The following is a 14,861-nucleotide window of genomic DNA, read 5'->3' as shown; positions in this document are numbered from 1 at the left end:
CAGGTCTTTTCAAAGTTTTAAAGTAAATTTATTATCAAAATATGTATACCACATACAATCTTGAGATTTTTCTTGGAGACAGCCACAATACAAAGACACAACAGAATCCACGGAAGACACCACACAAATACCCAATGTGATCAGTTGTGCAAATAACAAGTGAAGCCAGTCCAGGAGCCCGGCGGCTGCAAGGCAGCACTATTCCCGCTCACAGTGGAGCAGAACCAACATCCTAGCACCACCTGTCTGATGGTTTCAGTGAGAAGAGAGAGAGGGATGGGTCAGACCTGGGAAGGTGGGGCATGCTCGTGGGGGATCTCAGCCTCCAACACTTGCCCCCCTTTCCTTTAGAATTCCCAAAGTCTGCCACCAGTAGAGGCTTGTACCAGCAGTGCTATTTTATGCTATGCCTGTAATGTTATTGAGGAATTTACTACTAGACAGCAAAAAGACCACACAGACCTCACAGCTGGGAAATCCAACTGGTCACCTGGAGCGAGCGGTGAACAACTTCAAAATTAGTGAAGGATCTGCCCTGTAAGTCTTCAGAAGTGTAAAATAAGTGAAAGTATTTCCCATGTTTCTTCTAAATTAAGGCAGTTAATTTGTAGGTATTTTGGCATAATTTTCATGTCTATTAATGCCAATATAAACATTCAATATTTTTGTAACTTGCATTATTTATTTTATTCTTAACATGCACCAGATTTCATTCTTCTATCACTCAGTGATCACTGATCTAAATTAGTAGCAAATCAAATTAAAAGTTCTCATTTTGTTGCCAGATCCATAGCATAACCCTTTTTATTTCCTGTAATCTGCAGCAGTCCTCAACCGTCCTTAGTGTCCATGCTCTATCATTTCTTCTGCAGCAACCTCAATCCACCAGCACCTTCCAGGGCTTCAGCTCTGAAATTCCATTCCTACATTTTTCCAAGTCTCTATATCCTTTCCTCTTTCTACATCCGTCTGCAGAGAAGCATGTTCGGAAGCTGCACAGGTTATAGCAGTTATAGCAATAACTGTGTTAATTGTTGTTGGTTTACCACCTTTGTTGTCTAGTCCTGACGAGATTTTCTCTATCATTTCCTTTTTATTTAATAGAAAATGTTCTTGAAGTTAAAGCTTAATTTTTTTGAAAGTTAAACATTTCTTTAGAATCAAAGCTGCAGCCCAAAAGTTCCCACAATAGATAAAGACAGAATGAGAAAGACGTAAAGCTTGTACGATGTAGGGAGCAAGCTTTTGCCCATGCAGCTGGCTCCCCCCTCTTCACTCAGCAGATGAGTCAGCAGGAATGGTAGAAACCGATATCGCTTGCCACCAGAGGCATCATAGAAGTTGCTATTCAGTGTGAACTTAACGTAGGACTACAGCTCCAGATTTCTCCTTGGTATTTATTCCTGGAGCCTTCCCCATGAGTGGGTATACTGCAGGGCAGCAAAGGTTTGAGATCAGAGTTTTCCTTCTCCTAGATGAGCTTCCAACCATGACCGACGAGCCCCATCTGCCCTGTGTGACTGGTTTTTGAGGTGCCAGTAACCCAGCTTTGCCCCTTCTGTTAAACAGTTCTGCTGGGTTTAGTACCTAAGTCATATGTGAAGGCCAGAAGCTGTACTTGGTTGTCAGCGGCTGTTTAAGATGCATGTCATTGGGAGCATTTAATAGTAGTGGGAGCTTATCTCCATTACCACCCCCGGCTATAATAACCTTAAGGAACTACACTTAATCACACAAGTGATTATCTTGGTAACCAGGTCTGTCTTTCATGTTCTAGGAGAAGCCTTAGGCTTTTTATTTTAGCATGCTGATTGTTGAGGTTTGTCCCCTTTTTGTTGCATTTGTGTCTTTAAATAGTCTAAACAGATTAATCATGTCAAAGAGGAGTTATTTTTGTACTTGGCAAGGTAAGGCACAGTTGCAAACTTGGCATCCACATACTTGTGTCAGTTCACTAGCGACACTGCAGATTTAAGTTATTGTCTTTCGTGATCTTACTTTACCTTCTAATTAATGTAAGTTTGGGAAAATGTGATGTTTCAGTAAGCTGGTATATTTAGTACTGTTCAGAATTAGGAAGTTGTATATTATAATTGCAGTTATTACATTTTCTATAGTGTTGTGTGATCATGAAATGGAATTCAGGAACTTTGTCTTTAAAAAAACTCATTATCTGTGTCCAGCTGACATCAATCATTGTGGAAAAATGAATTGTTTGGATGTAAGTAGCTGATAACTTATGTATGTATTTCTGAATGTCTCCTTACTGATGCCAAAAGGAAGATAGTACAGGAACCTCAGGACTCACACCACCATATTCAGGAACAGTTCTTGAACCAGAGGGGATAACTTCACTAATTTTCACTTGACCCATTATTGAACTGTTCCCACAAACAATGGACTCACTTTCAAGGACTCTTCAATAGGTTCATCTCATCTCACGTTCTCAATATTTATTGCTTTTTTATTAAATTATTTTTTTCTTTCATTTTGTACTTGCGCTGTTGTCTTTTGCACACTGGTTTTCCACCTGTTGGTACGGTCTTTCATTGATTCTGTGATGGTTATTGAATTTATTGAGTATGCCCACAAGAAAATTAATCTCAGGGTTGTATGTGTAAACATATGTACTTTGATAATAATTTTTTTTTGAACTTCGAACTTGTGTTCCCTAAGACTTCAGATACTTCTTAGCTCAGTCTCTTCTATTTTCTGCACTTTCAAAGACGTAGTGTAGATGTCCTTGAGTAAATGCCTCAAAAGCCCATTTTCTCATGATGTGTCTCCTCTTTCATTATAAAGAAAGGTTCCATTGGATTTCTGATCGGATTTTACCCGTAAAACCATCTTATACGATACTCTTTTCATTTTGCAACCATGTTCAGAAATCTCCCCACATGCTTTACATATTTTCTAGAAAGTAGAATTTTACAGCTTTCATGAAATGTACTAGGGTAAGCTAGTTAAAGCATTAAAAGAAGTTCTGAAGCTCTGAAATTGTAAGTGATTACGGCAAAGTTATTACCAAGAAAAGAAACTTAAATGAATAATTTCTCCAGGGCAGTTGGTATATATCCTTCAACATTGCATATTTTCCTTCCTAGTCTGCTTTCTGTGAAAGAATATTTATCATTCAGCAGCAGGAAATATGTGGTTTTCTATGTTGAAGATTAGTTATTTTTTGTACCCTCTAGGTAAGCAGCAGTTACTAATTTTACTATGGCAGTTCAGTAGTGGATTTGGAAATGATTAATTTTTTTAATAGTTTTGATTTTACATTCTATCTAATGCGAAGTCAGAAAAAAATTTTATATTTTTTGTTAAGGTGGTGCTACTCCGAATCAGAAATGAGCGTACTGTGAGTTTTGCTAAGGGAATCAGATTGTACAAGCCCCACTACAGCCATATGAGTTTCAAAATTCACCCTACAGATTTCAGAAATCAGTATCTGAAATGTGTAGTTCTAGGTACCCACTATCAACTCATAAAATGAGTGAGTGAGTGAGTGTGTGTGTGTGTGTGTGTGTGTGTGTTCATGTTAATTCGGTGAGGGGTGTAAATCAGTAAACATTATTTATTACCACAAAACAATTTATGCCCTTGCATCTTGTTGACTGTGCTTTCTCTGTAATTGTAATCATTTATTCTGCATTCTGCTACTGTTTTCTCCTGTACTACCTAAATTTCTGATGTGATGAAATGATCTGTCTGGATAACTTGCAAATCAAATTTTTTGCTGTGACAATAATAAACCAATTTACCCATTTTCAGGTTGTAATATTGGCATCATCGTAATATAAGACGATAACAAAACATTGAAATTTCCTAGCATAGATTTAACTGGAATACTGAGGTTACTTACTGCCAGTGATCTAGCCTGCCTCGAGAGCTTGCACAGTTTTGCATTCCACTACGCCACAATCAAGAAAAGCTAATCCAAATGAACTCTTACAAATGCCCCAAAGACGAGCTCTCAGCTTTTAATGCTGCACAAGGTTATTGCAACCCCAAGCTCTTTGGCTCTAAAACAAAGTAATTTTATGTGGTTTGTAATTTGGTTATAAAAGTTTTAAGATGAAAAAGCTTTTCTTTGTTTCTTCCAATATTTGGCACTTGTAAATATTGCATCTTTTCCTTCCTGATTTGCTGTCTATAATAATACTTTAAACCCTTGGCTGCTCAGCATCTTAATGACATTTATCCTGAATATCTGGTGCCAGCTGCACAACTCCCTTGTCCATTCATCCCACCCCACTAATCTCCCTCCCTGCACTTATCCCTGCAAGCTTTGCCTGCCCATACACCTCCTCCCTCACCTCCATTCAGGACCCCAGGCAACGTTTCCATGTGAGGCAACACTTCATTTGTGAATCTGCTGAGGTTGTTTGTGTGTTCGGTGCTCCCGATGCAGCGGCCTCTATATTGGTGAGATCCTTCGTAAGTTGGGGGTCTGCTTCATCAAGCACCTCCGCTCCATCCACCAAAAGTGGAACTTCCTGGTGGTGGCCAAGCATCTTAATTCCAATTCTCATTCCCGTTCTGACACATTGGTCCATGCCTTCCTCTTGTGACATCCTCTTCCTCCACCTTAGGGTGGAGGAACAGCAGCTTATATTCCTTCTGGTAGCCTCCAATCTGATGGCATGAATATAAGTTTCTCTTTCTTGTAAACAAATTCCCCCCTCCACCTGTCCTCTATTCCCCACTTTGACCTCTTATCTCATCTGCCTATTTCTTCCCTCTTGGCCCCCCTCCTGCTCCTCAGTCTGAATTGCTGAGTTCCTCCAGCATTTGTGTGTGTTGCTCTGAATTTCCTGTATCTGCAGACTTTCTCATATGCATAAGCTGAATATATAATGCATATGGATTTTAGACTTGGGTCCTATCCCCAAGCTATCATTCCAAAATCCGAAACACTTCCCCGTCCCAAGCATTTTAGATGAGGGGTTCTTAACCAGTTGTTTGTCCCCTTTCTAAGGAACATAGAGAGGAGAGAAGCAAAATTATAACGTGAATGCATTATCTTAGTGCTTGAAGTAGCAAAGTGATATGTTGAATAAACATTTGTATATTTGTGTGATTTTTCTAACTAGATTATGAAAAAGCATAGCAGCAGGTTATTTGATCTTCATAAGCATTCGTCATGAGTGACGGGCATGAATTGTTTCTTCCAGCTCGGTTAATTTTCTGTGTAATTTGAAGAGGACAGAGGAAAACAATTTAAAATTATTATTCTGTGAATATTTCTAGGGAAAAAAATGCCTATCGTTTTGTTAATGTGTAATTTAAATCAGTGCTGACTTAATTTATTAAGATGGCAAAAATGCAGTTGGCACAGCATCAAGTACATGAGTTTGTAGATGATTATTAAGTTAAAAGTCATAAGCCTCTTCAGATTGAACACTATCTTTATTACCTTGGCGATACAACCATTAAATCAGGAGCTGGAGGAGGCCATGTGGCCCATCAAGCCACCTCCACTATTTAGTACAATAATAGTTAATCTTATTGTAACCTCAATTCCTCGTTCCTGCCTACTGGCAGGAAGCTTTCAGCCATTTGCTTATCATATCCATCTGTCTATCTCTGCCTTAAAATGTTTAAAGGCTACTTCCACAGCCCTTTGAGGAAGCTAGTCCATCACTATCAAATCTCTGACAATAAAGACTTTGCCTTTTTTCTTTATTTTACCGGATGACCCTCCCCTTCCCCTTCATTTTTAGATGGTGGCTACTGTTCAGAATTCCTCCTCAAATGGGACCGTTCTCTCCAGATTTACCCTGTCAAGACTCCTCAAGATCTTGCGTACTTTGATGAAACCCGTGCTCTAAACTTTAAGGGAATATAAGCCTACCAGCTCAACCTTTTCTCCAGGTACAACACCACTCAGTGTTGACCCCTTTTGACCTTTCCAGGTACTAAGCCACCAAATAAAACTCAGAAGAAACTGCATTGCTGGGATCATGAATAAAAACAAAAAAAAAATGCTAGAAATGCTGAGTGGGTCATCCAGCATTTGTGTAAAGGCCAAAAACAAACTACTGGAGGACCTCGTTATCTAACCATAACTTTCCATGATCTGACTAATCGAGAACCTATCAGCCATATATATGTACCCAATGATATAATATAAATATACCCAATGACTTGATTTCCACAACCACCTGTGGCAATGAATTCCACATATTCACCACTCTCTGACAAAAAAAAATTCCTCCCAATCTCCATTCTAAATGAACATCCCTCTATTCTGAGGCTGTGCCCTCTGGTTGTAGACTTCCCCCCACCATCCTCTTCACCTCTACTCTGTCGAAGCCTTTCAACACTCGATAGGTTTCAATGAGATTCTCCCTTCATTCCAGTGTGTACAGGCCTCATATGGTAACCCTTTCATTCCCAAAATCACTTTTGTGAACCTTCTCTGAACCCTCTCCAGTGTCAGCAATCTGCAATCTCTTTGAAAAGGGAAGCAGAATTTGTTTCTCTTTATAATTTCAGTTTTTGCACTATTTTTAAAATATTTACTATACAGGTGTCCCCCACTTTGCAAATGTTTGCTTTACGCCGCTTCGCTTTTACAAAAGACCTACATTAGTAACCTGTTTTTGCATTACAAAGAGGATTTTCACTTCTACGAAAATTTTTCCAGTATAAATTAATGGTTCTTCGCTTTACACCATTTTTGGCTTAAGAAAGGTTTCACAGGAACTCTCTACCTTTGTAAGGGGGGGGGGGAACACCTGTACATATATATTCTTGAATTGATTTATTTATTTTCTTTTTTCCTCTCTGTTATCATGTATCGCATTGTGTTGCTGCTGCTGCTAAGTTAACAAATTTTGTGACACATGTGGTGATGATAAATCTGATTCTGATTCTGACCTGCTGAGTCCTTACAGCATTTCATTAGTCTGGTGAATCTTTTACTTATTCAGTACTTTAACATCCTGCCTCAAGTAAGCAAAATTTACAACAGTTTTCAAGATGTGGTCTCACCAATCCAATATTAACTAAAGTAGACTGAGTATCAATTCCCATCACAATAAAGTTCAAAGTCAGTTTATTATCAAAGTACATATATGTCACCATCTACAGCTCTGAGATTCATTTTCCTGTGGCAAACTCAATAAATCCATAATAAAATAATAATCGTCATAAAATCAATTACAAACCGCACCAGCTTGGGTGTTCAACCAATATGCAACTACAAAAAGAAGGAAATAATAGTAATAAATAAGCAATAAATATTGAGAACATGGGATGAAGAGTCCTTGAAAGTGAGTCTGCGGGTTGTGGGAACAGTTCAATGATGAAATGAAGTTGAATGAAGTTATCCTCTTTGGTTCAAGAGCCTGATGGTTGAGGGTAGTTACTGTTCTCTAATTTAGTGCCGTAAGTCCTGAAGCTCCTGTATCTTCTTCCTGATGGCAGCAGTGAGAAGAGAGCATGTCCTGGGTGGTGGGGGTCCCTGATAATGGATGTTGCTTTCCTGCAGCAACATTTTGTGCAGATGTGCACAATGGTGGGGAGGGCTTTACCCATGTTGGACTGGGCCGTATCCACTACTTTCTGTAGGATTTTCCATTCGAGGGTATTGATATTTCCATACCAGGCAGTGATGCTGCTGGTCAACATACTCTCCATTCCAGAGGAATTGTGTCTAAGTTTTAGGTGTCATGCCTCAATCTTCGCAATAAGTAGTGATGTTTTGTCATTTTTCCAAATTACTTGCAGTGCCAGCATGATAGTCTTTTATAAATCATGTTCTGGGACACCCAGATTCCACTCTACCAAAGATTTCTGCATCCACTCACCATTGAAGTAATATGTTTTATTTAATTAAGTGAATAACTTCACATTTTTCCTTTTTTTTTGTGATTCAGTGCATTAATCAACTTTCTTATTGCAAGACAGGAGGTGGTCATTCAGCTCACTGGATAATGCTAGTCCCAACAAAGTTCAAAGTAAGTTTAGTATCAAAGTGTATATGTATGTCAGCTTATCCAACCCTTAGATTGGTTATACACAGTAAATGCAAGAAACATATTGAATCAATGGAAGACCGTACCCAAGCAACAAATGTGCAAGAGACAACAGACTGCAAATGTAAAGAAAGAAAACAATAATAATAAATTAATAAGCAATACGTAGCAAGAACTTGATGGGGGAAGTGAAACTGAGTGTAAGTTATCCCCAGCAGTTCAAGAGCCTAATAGCTGAGGGGTAATAACTGTTCTTGAACTTAGTAGTACGGATTCTGAGGCTCCTCCACCACCTTCCTGATGGCAGCAAGAATTGAGCATGACCTAGGTGGTGGGGGTCAACGATGATGGATACTGCTTTCCTATGACAGCTGCAGTTATACAAGAGTAATCTCATATTTCCCAATCATATTTTTGTTCATTCTCTTGTCATTCCCTGAAATGTATTCTCTCCCATATACCTGTCAACCTCCTCCACCCCATTAAGTTTTTTTTTGCCATTTAGCTACACTAACATTGATTCACTGAAACCAATTAACATATCAGCATGCATTTGTGATGTAGGAGGAAATCATGGCATCTAGAAATCCAAAGTGCAACTCTAACTCTCTCTCTCTCTCTCTCTCTCTCTCTCTCTCTCTCTCTCTCTCTCTCTCTCTCTCTCTCTCTCTCTCTCTCTCTCTCTCTCTCTCTCTCTCTCTCTCTCCCTCGCTCTCTCTCTCTCGCTCTCTCGCTCTCTCGCTCTCTCTCGCTCTCTCTCATATAAGGAGTTGCAAAGGGTAAGTAGCCATGGCTCCTCTTATACATATGATTCTTCACAGTGCTAGGGAGTTGAAATACAGGATCGCAAGGGAAGTAATAGAACAGCTGCTTGGGTTCTCATGCAATTATTTTCTTCCCTGAAAGGTTAAAGGGCACCTTATAATATACTTCAGACCTTCCATTTCACTGTTATCTGTTACATTCACTGGAAACCACTGTCAGAAAAGGAATCGTCCATTGCTTCAGCAGCACCAGCAGAATAAGACAAAAAAAGAAGTGGATGCCTCACCTCCCAGGTGAAGACCCTAGCCCATTGATTGAGAATTTTTCGGCACAGAACATTCTGTATAGGAACACTTGTCATCATTTGGACTTGGGATGACGAGTACCTTCATTGTGTCTTTGGCTTGCACTTGTAAGCTTGTTATTTACTTGGCTGGTCTTATAAAGTTTCTGGTTACTGGTGATCTCCTGAGTGTTGATGTCAATACTTTTGAATATCAAGGCCCATTGAGATTTGGGTTGTGGGGCAGAAATGACTGAACTCTCACCTATTAGGCATGATCTCTGGCTGAAACTTTGCATAGCACCAATGTGTTTTTCCATTTGTTGGTCCAAACATGAATGTTGCCTGGCTTTTATTTATGCGAGCTCCTTATCTAAAATGTAGACACTAGGAATTGCAGACACTAGAATCTGGAACAATAAACAAAATGTTGGAGGGACTGAGTGGGTCAAGTGAAGGGTCTTGACCTGACCTTCTGAGTTCATCCAGCATTATCTGACGAGTTATGAATGGAATTTATCAGCAGACATCTCCACTTGTGATCTGGATAAGTCTTCTTCAGAAGCAGAGGAAGATGGTTGAGCCTTTGGCACCATCCTGAGAAAATGCTGTGACATCCTAGGCTGAAATGGTCAGTTGCTGATTACTGAAGCTGTTTCTTTGTGCTGTATGACCCTAGCCAGTGAAGATACTCTGAAACATTAACTGTTTTTCTCTTTCCACAAATGCTGCCTGTCCTGCTGAGTATCTTTGCAAGGTTAATCCCGGGATGGCGGGACTGTCATATGTTGAAAGATTGGAGCGACTGGGCTTATATACACTGAAATTTAGAAGGATGAGAGGGGATCTGATTGAAACATATAAGATTATTAAGGGATTGCACACGCTTGAGGCAGGAAACATGTTCCCGATGTTGGGGGAGTCCAGAACCAGAGGCCACAGTTTAAGAATAAGGGGTAGGCCATTTAGAACAGAGTTCAGGAAAAACTCCATTTTTCACCCAGAGAGTTGTGGATCTATGGAATGCTCTGCCTCAGAAGGCATTGGAGGCCAATTCTCTGGATGCTTTCAAGAAAGAGATAGAGCTCTTAAAGATAGCGGAGTCAAGGGATATGGGGAGAAGGCAGGAACAAGGTACTGATTGTGGATGATCAGCCATGATCACATTGAATGGTGGTGCTGGCCCAAATGGCCAAATGGCCTTCTCCTGCACCTAATGTCTTTTGTCAATGCAGTTTTCAGTTTTTCAGTAGAGAGAGTACTGTTAATCTCCAGTTTTATTCAGATTTCTGGATGCTTCAGCTTAATACTAAGATCTGGCATCTTGTTTGGAATCTGTGTTTTAAGTTTCAAGTGTTTTTGTTTTAAATTGCTCAAATGCAGTAAAATAGCTACGCATTAAAGACAAAGAAGAAATAAGTAGCATCAAAGTGTTAGCATGGAATTGTTAAATGTCAGCCGAAGAATAATGCTAGGTTTAAATCTAATGAAATATTTGTTAACAAAAGTTTGTAACAAGTCATGAAAGCAAAGAAATCATCTGATAAACAGTACAGCAAATATTAACTCACCATTGATGATGTTTTTGGCTGGATCAATATTGCATTAAAGCTTTATGATGATGGTTGTTAGTTATGGATTAGTACACAAAAGGAAGAGAAGTTTTGATCGATAACCTAGCAATCTTCTTGCTTTGATACAGTTTTGCTTTAATCCACTTTCAATGAACTAATCTCATTAAATTTCAAAGGAAAAGAATTCTTAGTATAATATTGAACAAAGAATTCTGCTTAAAATAAATGAACTGCTGAAACAGGTGTGACAGCAGATTTAGATTTATTGGCTTTGTGTTTGAGAGTGAGGGAAGTTAAGACTAGAAATTATTTTTAAAACTTTAAATCAGACAACCTTCAGAAGAATAAGAAACAAATAGTTGTGAACTAGGCCTCAGAACATTCTACACCCCAGATAGTCAAAGTACATGCCTCGTATTATCTTGGTCCCTGGGATAAACACAACTGGACCCGATCAACCCTGGCTGGGTCGACTGGATGAGGGTGTCTAGTGATTAAACACCCAAAAGACCACACGTTACATTGCTGTTGATGTGTCCCAGTGCACACCTGGTTAATTAAGCCAAGTGGTGTTGGACCAGATTAATGAAAGGCATGGGCCAGATTAAAGTGGTTCCACAACCCTATCCGGCACAGCCCCACATAACTCCTGACACTAAACTCCACAACCCTTTCTCTCTCAGCTCCATGTATACATCCCCCAACCCTACCCTTAACACTAATCTTAATGTCAAACCCCAACTAACCCTGGCCACACCCTCACAAAAGAGCTGACTTGTATAAAGAGAAGGAGAAGTGTTGGACCAGGTGAATGAAGGCATGGGCCAGATCAAAGTGGCAGGGTTGCATGAAACTGAATATTGTGCTTTGAGATCAAGAAGCACAAGAGGGATGATTTTCCTACTGCTCGCATAATTCCAACCATTGGGAACAATTTAATATGGTGCAAAGAGCCATGTGCAGTTCAAAGATTGCAGTCACCAATTAAGAGAATTGACATTTATGCCCATATAAAACTGGGAAAAATAGTGGAAATTCAGTGATCTGCAAAGAATGTGAAAAATCAGAGAAAGAGTCATAACAAGAAGAAACTTGCAAGAAATATCAAAGTGAAGAGTAAAACTTAGATACATTAAAAGAAAACAAGCAGTTAAGAGTAATGCAATTAAAAAAAATTGGAACTAGAAAGGTAAGAATGGAAAATGAGAAAATGGTGCACTAATTGTATGAGTAATTTGTATTTGTTTTCACAGTGGAAAAGAGTCAAAATTAGCATGGATCAGTTAACCTGAAATAAGATTTTGTACTTATAGTTTAGAAAATATATGAATTCATAGAACACAAGAAATTCTGCAGATGCTGGAAATCAATTTCTCCTTCCAGTTATATAAAAAAAATCCTTCCCTCGCCCCTCTTCTTCAATTTCCCATTCTGGTCTCTTACCTACTCAGCTGCCCATTACTTCCCTTTCTCTCATGGTCCACTCTCCTCGCCTAACAGGTCCTTTTTCTCCACCCTTTACCTTTCCCATCCACCTGGCTTCACCCACCACCTAACTTCCCTCCTTCCCCTCCACCCACCTTTTTTATTCTGGCATCTTCCCCTTCCTTTCCAGTCCTGAAGAAGGGTCTTGGTCCAAAACGTCTTTGATCATTTCCAGAGATGCTGCCTGACCTGTTGAGTTCCTCCAGCATTTTGTGGGTGTTGCTTTGAATTCATATGAGTTGGTTGTAATTATGTAATTGCATATGTTTTATCATTTACACTAGATGTCCATTTAGACAGTCAATGCTGAGAGACTGGGACTTCCCATAGCTTTCAGCAGTCCGACAATTTTAGTGTGGCATTAAGTTCTGTATTTCAATGTGCTATTAAAATTCATAGAAGTGAAAGATTCTACTTTTTATCTGCAGAAACATATGAAGATTTTGACTCCAAGGTGATAGAGGTAAGATGTTTTGTCATTATTTTAAAATATTTTTGCTAGTATTACATCAAAACAATGTAACAGTGAGAGAATTGTATCCATTCCATATGTAATCTTGTATTCAGTGAATAACCGCAAAAATAAGTCATAAAGTGGGGATACTAACCTAAGGTGAATAATAACAATTCATTAATTGCAGTGGGTACAGGCCCTCTGTACAAAGAGTACAGACCCAGAACCATCAAATGTTTCTCATATGTTAATCCTTTCATTCCCGGGTACCTTCTAGTGAATCTTCTCTGAACACCCTCTAATGCCAGCATATCTCTTCTTAGATAAGGAGCCCAAAACTGTTCACAATACTCCAAGAGTGGTCTGACCAATGCCTTATAAAGCCTGAGCATCACATCCTTGCTCTTATATTCTAGTCCTCTCGAAGTGAATGCTAACATTGCACTTGCCTTCCTCACCACCGACTCAGCCTGCAAGTCAACCTTTAGGGAATCCTGCACGAGGACTCACAAGTCCCTTTTCATCTCTGCTTTTGAATAATTTTGCCATTTAGAAAATAATCTGTGCCTTTATTCCTTCTACCAAAGTGTATGACTATACACTTCTCTATACTATATTTGATCTGCCACTTCTTTGTCCATTCTCCCAGTCTGTCCAAGTCCTTCTGCAACTTCTCAGCTTCCTCAAGACTATTTTCCCCTACTCCTATGTTTGTATCATCTACAAACTTGGCCACAAAGCTATCAATTCCATCATCCAAGTTGTTAAATAACATGCAAAGAAGCTGACCAGTTACCAATCCATGCGGAACACCACTTGTTACCAACAGCCAACCAGAGTGGGCCCCCTTTATTCCAACACTTTCCCTCCTACCAGTCAGTCGAGTTTCTATCCATGCCAGTATCCTTTCTGTAATACCATGGGCTCATATCTTGTTAAGCAGCTTCATGTGTGGCAACATCCACTGACTCTCCTTTATCAATCCTGTCTGTTATTTCCTCAAAAAATCGAACAGATTCATCAGGCAAGATTTCCTGTAAAGGAAACCATACTGAATTTGGCCTATTTTATCATGTGGTTCCAAGTACCCTGAAACTTCATCCATAATAATGGATTCCCAACATCTTCCCAGTCAGACTGGCTGGCCGATAATTTTCTTTCCTCAGCCTCCTTGCGTCTTAAAGAGTGGAGTGACATTTGCAATTTTCTAGTCCTCCAGAACCATTCCAGAATCTAGTGGTTCTTGAAAGATCATTGCTAATGCCTCCACAATCTCTTCAGCTATCCCTTTCAGAATCCTGGTGTAGGTGACTTAAGTACCATTAGACCTTTCAGTTTCCCAAGCAACTTCTCCTTAGTCAAGTCAAGTCAACTTTTATTGTCATTTCGACCATAACTGCTGGTACAGTGCATAGTAAAAATGGGACAACGTTTTTCAGGACCATGGTTTACATGACACAGTACAAAAACTAGACCGAACTACGTAATTAAAAAACACAGAGAAAGCTACACTAGACTACAGACCTACACTGGACTGCATAAAGTGCACAAAAACAGTGCAGGCATTACAATAAATAATAAACAGGACAGTAGAGCAAGGTGTCAGTCCAGGCTTCGAATATTGAGGAGTCTGATAACTTGGGGGAAGAAACTGTTATATAGTCTGGTCATGACGGCCCGAATGCTTCAGAGCCTTTTCCGAGATGGCAGGAGGGAGAAGAGATTATGAGGGGTGCATGGTGTCCTTCATAATGCTGTTTCCTTTGCGGATGCAGCGTGTAGTGTAAATGTCTGTGATGGCAGGAAGAGAGAGACCCTGATGATCTTCTCAGCTGACCTCACTATGCAGGGTCTTGCGATCCGAGATGGTGCAATTTCCGAACCAGGCAGTGATGCAGCTGCTCAGGATGCTCTCAATACAACCCCTGTAGAATGTGATGAGGATGGGGGGGGGGGGGGGGGGTGGTATATGGACTTCCACAGTGAAGATTGATGCAAAGTAATTGTTAAGTTTGTCCGACATTTCTTTGTCCCCCCCATTACTACCTCTCCAGCGTTATTTTCCAGTGATTCAATATCCACTCTCACCTCTTTTTCTTTTTATATATCTGCAAAATCTTCCAATATCTTTTGATGTTTTGGGATAGCTTACCTTCATTTTTTCCCCTCAGTGTGGTCTTTTAGTTGCCTTCTGTTGATTTTTACAAGCTTCCCAATCTTCTTACTTCCCATGAATTCTTGCTCCATTACATGCCCTCTTTTTTGCTTTTATGCTTTCTTTAACTTGCCTCCTCACCCACAATTGCTTCAGCAAGCAC

The 14,861-nt window shown here is 39.7% G+C and overlaps 1 protein-coding gene across 2 annotated transcripts in view; it reads left to right on the top strand.

Annotated features, from left to right (window-relative positions):
- mrps5 (mitochondrial ribosomal protein S5) overlaps nucleotides 1-14,861 on the top strand; it is a 124,798-nt gene that overhangs the window by 44,806 nt on the left and 65,131 nt on the right. The window contains exons 5-6 of one of the 2 annotated variants that reach the window (XM_059982905.1): nucleotides 7,911-7,964; nucleotides 12,518-12,552. In XM_059982905.1, coding sequence (XP_059838888.1) covers nucleotides 7,911-7,964; nucleotides 12,518-12,552 — 89 coding nt within the window. The remainder of the gene's footprint in view (nucleotides 1-7,910; nucleotides 7,965-12,517; nucleotides 12,553-14,861) is intronic. The other variant, XM_059982906.1, reaches the window with a different exon arrangement.

This window comes from Hypanus sabinus, chromosome 10 (assembly GCF_030144855.1).
Source record: "Hypanus sabinus isolate sHypSab1 chromosome 10, sHypSab1.hap1, whole genome shotgun sequence".
NCBI classification, from domain to species: Eukaryota; Metazoa; Chordata; class Chondrichthyes; order Myliobatiformes; family Dasyatidae; genus Hypanus; species Hypanus sabinus.
This window is presented reverse-complemented; position numbering and strand designations above follow the sequence as displayed.